We start from the raw sequence: 6586 nt of genomic DNA, 5'->3' as shown, positions 1-6586 counted from the left end.
ATGGATAGTACCACCGCCAAATGAGGAAGAATGTATAAAAAATGAGCTTAATCATTTCATCGCCGTTTCTGAAGCCGCGAAGAAAGAGTGGAGACAACCTATTATTGACTACATGTGTTATAGGATACTTCCAGAAGATCCAAGGAGAAGGACTGACATTCATCGTCGTGCACCACGCTTCCTTTATTACAAAATCATATATTGCTTTGGCATCCCTCGCTACATTATAACAGACAATGGCAAGCCATTTGATAATAATTTAATGAACAAAATTTGTGATCTCTTTAACTTGAAGCAGTGTAAATCTTCTATGTATCATGTTGCAACCTCCTCAAGAAAGTTGTCTCCAAGTCCAAACGATATTGGCATGTAAGAATGGAAGAAGTTTTGTGGGCATATAGAACGACATACCGCACTCCAACTCAAGCAACACCATAATCACTTGCTTTTGGAGTTGAAGCAGTCTTGCCACTTGAGCGTCAATTACCTTCCTTGAGACTTGCTATTCAAGAAGGGCTCACTGAAGAAGAAAATGCTCGACTTCGTCTTGCTGAGCTAGAAGCACTTGATGAAAAGAGGCTAGAAGCCCAACTAAACCTTGAATGTTATCAAGCTCGTCTATCTCGTGCTGTCAATAAGAAGGTTCTCTTGAGGTGTTTCCAAGTTGGAGACCAAGTTCTCGCAGTAAGAAAACCTATCATTACTTCGCACAAGTCTGGGGGCAAATTTACCTCAAAGTGGGATGGACCATATGTCGTACAAGAAGCATATTCACAAGGTGCTTACAAGCTTGTTGATGCAGATGGCGTAAGGATCGGTCCTATTAATGAAAAATTCCTAAAGAGGTACTACCGTTGAAGTAAAGATGATGCTCCTTAAGGTACGAGCCTAAAGTGCATGTCACTCCTGGCCCGCAAGAGTATATACTGTGTACGACACAAAAAAAAAATCACTCAATCCCCCAGAACTACGTTGTGACTTGATCCTTTTTACTGAGGTACGTAGGCGCTTAGAATATATCCTAAGTTCAGTTGTGGAAAAAAGCTTAGAATATATCCTAAGTTCAGTTGCATGATTGTAAAAAAACCACATGTTCCCACTTGATCTGTCACATGACAATCAAAGCGGTAAGTATTTTGTTTTATCTTTTGTCTCATCAAACTTTAGACTTGTACGAAGTATTAATTGGTCAATAGATGGGGGCAGACCCTTAAAAAATATGAGTTTTGTTAACAACATGGTTGAAGTTTCTTTAAGATTGAAGTTTTCAAATCCTCCAAGTATACAAGCTGAAGTCTTTAAATTCTTTAAGTCTGCAAGTTGAAGTCTTCAAATTCTTCAAGTCTGCAAGTTGAAGTCTTCAAATTCTTCAAAGTCTGCAAGTTGAGGTCTTCAAATTCTTCAAAGTCTGCAAGTTGATGTCTTCAAATTCTTCAAGTCTGCAAGTTGATGTCTTCAAATTCTTCAAGTCTGCAAGTTGATGTCTTCAAATTCTTCAAGTCTGCAAGTTGATGTCTTCAAATTCTTCAAGTTTGCAAGTTGATGTCTTCAAATTCTTCAAGTCTGCAAGTTGATGTCTTCAAATTCTTCAAGTTTGCAAGTTGATGTCTTCAAATTCTTCAAGTCTGCAAGTTGATGTCTTCAAATTCTTCAAGTTTGCAAGTTGATGTCTTCAAATTCTTCAAGTCTGCAAGTTGAAGTCTTTAAATTCTTCAAGTCTGCAAGTTGAGGTCTTCAAATTCTTTAAGTCTGCAAATTGAAGTCTTCAAATTGTTCAAAGTCTGAAAGTTGAAGTTTTCAAGTCTTGACCTCTAAATTACCTTCCTTAAGGTGGGGATGCGTATCCATCCTCTTTTCACCTCAAGGATACCATAAAGTTACCTTTTATGAAGGTGGGGACGCGTATCCATCCTCTTTTCACATTAAGGATACCATAAAGTTACCTTTTTTGAGGGTGGGGATGCGTATCCATCCTCTTTTCACCTTAAGAATACCATAAAGTTACCTTTCCTTAAGGTGGGGATGCGTATCCATCCTCTTTTCGCCTTAAAGAATACCTCTAGATTACCTTTCTTAGGGTGGGGATGCATATCCATCCCCTTTTCGCCTTAAAGAATACCTTCAGATTACCTTTCTTAGGGCGGGATGCGTATCCATCCTCTTTTTGCCTTAAAGAATACCTCTAGATTACCTTTCTTAGGGCGGGGATGCGTATCCATCCTCTTTTCGCCTTAAGAATACCTTTAGATTACCTTTGTTACGGCGGGGATGTGTATCTATCCTTTCTCACCTTAAGAATATCAACCGTATGACAAAATTTAAAGTTAACTTCAAAAAAAAAATCATCTAGAAAGATTCTGAAGGTATTAAATTTTGAATTTCATCGAAATAATCAAACGGCTTGTGATTTCATCGTTCCTACATCAAGACACGAGAGTTTTAGTAAAGCCGCACAACTCTGAAATTTTCAGCATGGCAGAATCTAGAGCTAACTTGAAAAAATCATCTAAAAATATTTGGAATGTATTAGATTTTGAATTTTGGATATGCTAGAGATCGAGAAGTCTAGTTTCTGGAAAATCAAACCGTTCATGATTTCAATTTTTCTACAATGAGATATGAATTTTCTACGACAGATGTGTCAAGCTGTAAAAAAAGTGACGAAAATCAGAAAAAGGGAGGAAAATTACCTTGAATAATGCCCCTTTCGTCGTAGGCTTGTAGCTCACAATCCGAAGAAAAATTGTGGATACAATGTGTCTATTTATAGATGTCATGTGATGAGAATAAAATTCTTCTCCTAGTCCAATTACAAATTCTTTTTGGCTAGGACAATAGAAAAGATATATGAATTTGAAATTGAGTAGGACTACAATTCCTAGTTCAACTACAATTTGAATTTAAATCGAGTCATAAAATAAGATTTTGAGGCGGTGGTTTTATCCTACTACAACTACAATTTGGGCTAAAATTTGCATCATAATATAAGATGCATATTTAATTTCTTCACATGCCACGTCAACATTCATGATTCCTCTCCTAGGCGGTTGTTTATTTATGGCCTTGCCATAAATAGATCAATTTTAAAGTGGGCAACCATCATATACAGATTACCTCCTAATTCCAATTGGATGAGGAAAGTAAAATAAAATAAAATAAAATAAATAAATATATATATATATAAAGCCAAGTGGCCACGTGAGCTCATGTATCCACTTCAATTATTCTTGTCCAATTATATTAAAGTGGTATATTAATTTATGGCATTTCAAATATATGGTATATAATTGTCATGTAATTAATACTTCAAGTCTAGTCTTTGAAAGATAAAGTATCTCGACAAGACTTGAAGCAGGGGGCATTTGTAATCATTTAAAATTTATTTAAATATAAATTTATTAAAATGATTTGGATTATATTAAATTCATTAATATATTAGTCCAAATAAATATTATGGATTGATATAATTGAATTAATTATTTAAATTCAATAATATGAATTTAATTAAAGCCCGCTCCATAAAGCCCATATGTCATGTCACTTAAATCTGATTGGCTGAAGAGAATTCTATTCCAATCACAACTCCCCTATTCTAAAACTATAAATAGGGGGTCTTCAGAATTCAGAAAGGAGGACCAAGAATTTTAACAAGAAACAAGGAAAGCTCGTGGATCAAAAGCTACAGATTTCTCCACAAGTTCAAGAATTCAAGCATTCAAGAACGTTCAAGTTTCAAGAACGATCAAGATCAAGAACGATCAAGATCAAGACCGCCGGATTCAAAATCAAGCTCGAAGCCCTTGGATTCAACTAGAAGTCAAGATCAAGATAAAGTTCAAGTTCAAGTTCAAGATCAAGATAAAGTTCAAGTCCAAGTCCAAGTCCAAGATCAAGATCAAGATAGAGATCAAGATCGAGATAAATCTCAAGTTCAAGATCAAGCTCAAGAGCCCTTGAATTATATTTGAAAAGGCGAATTCAGAGGAATAATAGAGATTGTAACACTCACACTTAAATCAATAAAACGATTGTTGCATAATTTTCCGTTCTTGATTATTGTTTTCTCGACGAGAATTTTATTGTCTACACTTGCTTAGAAAAGGATATATCATAGTGATCCCACATGTGTTTTGCGTCCGGATATTCTGCAAAATATGAATGGCATTTTCTTTATTCCATGCTAGGCCACGAGGGACAATTTCTTGAGTTATTGATTTTCCTAGTGTAAAGGACTGCGAAAGTTGGAAGTTTAATTAATTGTGTTGATCATAAGCCACATAAAAAATCGAAGCCTATTTGTAATGTTGACAAATCGTCCAAAAGGCACCATGCTAAATGCCTAAATTAATACATACATTCTATGATTCATAGATCCTAGAAAATGTGTATACATGAATGTAAGTAATTTATATATTAAGTAAATGGATAATCCGAGTTTTTAGACATTGCCTTGGGCATATTCTCATTTGAATTTCTCAAGCTTTTTTTGGAAATAAATATTAACCATAGGAGGTATTTATCGAACAAAGTTTATCAAATCTTCATCTAGTCATGCATATAAGATTTTGAAAATAAGGACATGAAAACAACATTAAACTCCGTTGAAATTTGATTTTAACTTTTTATATTTGCAAAGAAAAAGAAGAATGTTGGCTAGATGAAGATATGATATAATCAGTGACTCAACCAAGATCTAAAAAACTATTTGCTTATCTAAAATTTGAACACCCTTTAGAATATTCTGAATTCCGTCACCAATTATGTCATTGATTAAGTTACTAATTACATCATGTCAATGTAAAATTATAATATTTCAATAGATAATTTAGATGCGGGAAAAGTAAACTCAAACAATCAGATTTACTTCTTTAGATCATTCTTTTTCTATTCATTGACTTGCTGTAATAGTTTTTTTTCCCTATGACTCTTGTCATGTATCCTCTCTATAAATCAACAAGTCAATACATGTTTTCATAATTTTGATTCTAAAGTATTTTGCAGAGGGGTTCTCTCTTTTATGATAAATCATGGTAAATTATTTGATTAACTCTCTTCTTACTCGTTGTGTTCCTTTATATGTGAGGATATTACTGTTTAGAGTGTCAAATAATTTACAAATCATAATTTCTCAAACTTTTATATGTTGAATCATTAATTATTTTATCGACGTATAGTATTTTTTGTGTAGTTTTTGAATATATACATTTTATTTTAATTTGGTTGAAGAATATATATTGTATTAAAAATCACAATTAAGTGTTCTGACCCTCATACTCTGATCCTTTCACACAAATTAGGACATAAGGAGTGTTTAGTTTTCCAAAGATAGAACACCATTCACAAAATTCTGGCTATGTCACTGATTACGTCATATCAATGCAAAAGTATAATTATTCTATAGATAATCTAAATGTGGAGAAAGTAATTTATGACTAGTCATATTTTTTTCTTATTTTATATAATGTTCGATTGTGGTTAAATGTAATATTTTGTTTCTTTAAATCTCAAACAACCAAATTTCCTTCTTCGGATTATTCTCATTTTGTTCATTCACTTATAACAACTATTTTTACTTGATTTTTTCCATTTAAGTCATGTGTTGTATCTTCTATATATATAATCCACAATCCAAGGCCTTTTTTTAAAGAAAAAAAAAATTGATTTTAAATTTTTGTGGAGCGATTTTGTCTTTTTAGATATATCATGGTAATTTATTCACTCGAATGTTTTCCTCAATCCTATCACTTAGGAGACATTTTTGAGAAGTCATGGCAAAAATTTTAATCTTTTAAATATTTTGTATAGGATACATGATAAATTTAATTTTTTTTTTTGTGAATGACATACACTTCTTAATAAATGTGTATCATGAAAAAGTTTTATTCGTATGATTTTAATCTAACTTTAGTCCTGGTATATTTTTCAATTGTAATTCTCTATTATCTTGTAAAGCTCCCTATTCTATTCATTTAATTCCCTTTTTCTTTGTGAAATAAAAATAATGTAGAAATGTTTGATCTATAATTTGGGAGACCGAAATCAAAAGGGTAACAAATTTTTTTGAAAATTCCAAAAGGGCAACTCAATTAATTATGAAACCAAAAGGGCAACAATTTTTAACGCCGTGTAAATCAAGTTTTCTAAAACGAGGCTCAAATTCCAATGAGCCTTACAAGACTCAAATTCCGATGAGCCTTCTAAGGCTCAGCCGCCAATGAGCCTTGCAGACTGTTTTTTAAAAAAAAACATTCTCGTTTTATTTTCTTGTTTGTTAAAAGTCTAATAATAATAATAATAATAATACATAGTTGTTGATATGATGCATAAAGATAGTTTAGACCTTATTGCTAGCCATTACTTTGTGGTTTTTCAAACGAACTAAACCCAATAGTTTAGACCTTATTTACTACTTAGTTGATATTTTTTTTCTTCAACTTTTTTTATGTGAAATTATAATTTGGTTTATTCACTTGCAGAATGATAAAATTCAGCCTTCTTTAGTCATACTTTATTTTGGTGGAAATGCCCTATTGATGAGTATGTTGAAAACATGAGAAAAATTATACTTCATATCAAGGTAAAAATA

General features: G+C 32.5%; 1 protein-coding gene across 1 annotated transcript in view; it reads left to right on the top strand.

Moving 5' to 3' along the window:
• The window catches only part of LOC107063460 (uncharacterized), a 2561-nt gene extending 1703 nt beyond the window's left edge, over positions 1-858 (top strand). Inside the window, exon 2 of the mRNA XM_015315359.1 lies at positions 464-858. Coding sequence (XP_015170845.1) covers positions 464-858 — 395 coding nt within the window. The remainder of the gene's footprint in view (positions 1-463) is intronic.
• The last annotated feature ends 5728 nt before the right edge of the window (positions 859-6586 follow it).

The sequence above is a fragment of the Solanum tuberosum genome, unplaced genomic scaffold (assembly GCF_000226075.1).
Source record: "Solanum tuberosum cultivar DM 1-3 516 R44 unplaced genomic scaffold, SolTub_3.0 scf00361, whole genome shotgun sequence".
In the NCBI taxonomy this organism is placed as follows: Eukaryota; Viridiplantae; Streptophyta; class Magnoliopsida; order Solanales; family Solanaceae; genus Solanum; species Solanum tuberosum.
Note: the sequence above shows the minus strand (reverse complement) of the source record. Positions and strands in the feature narration are given on the sequence as shown.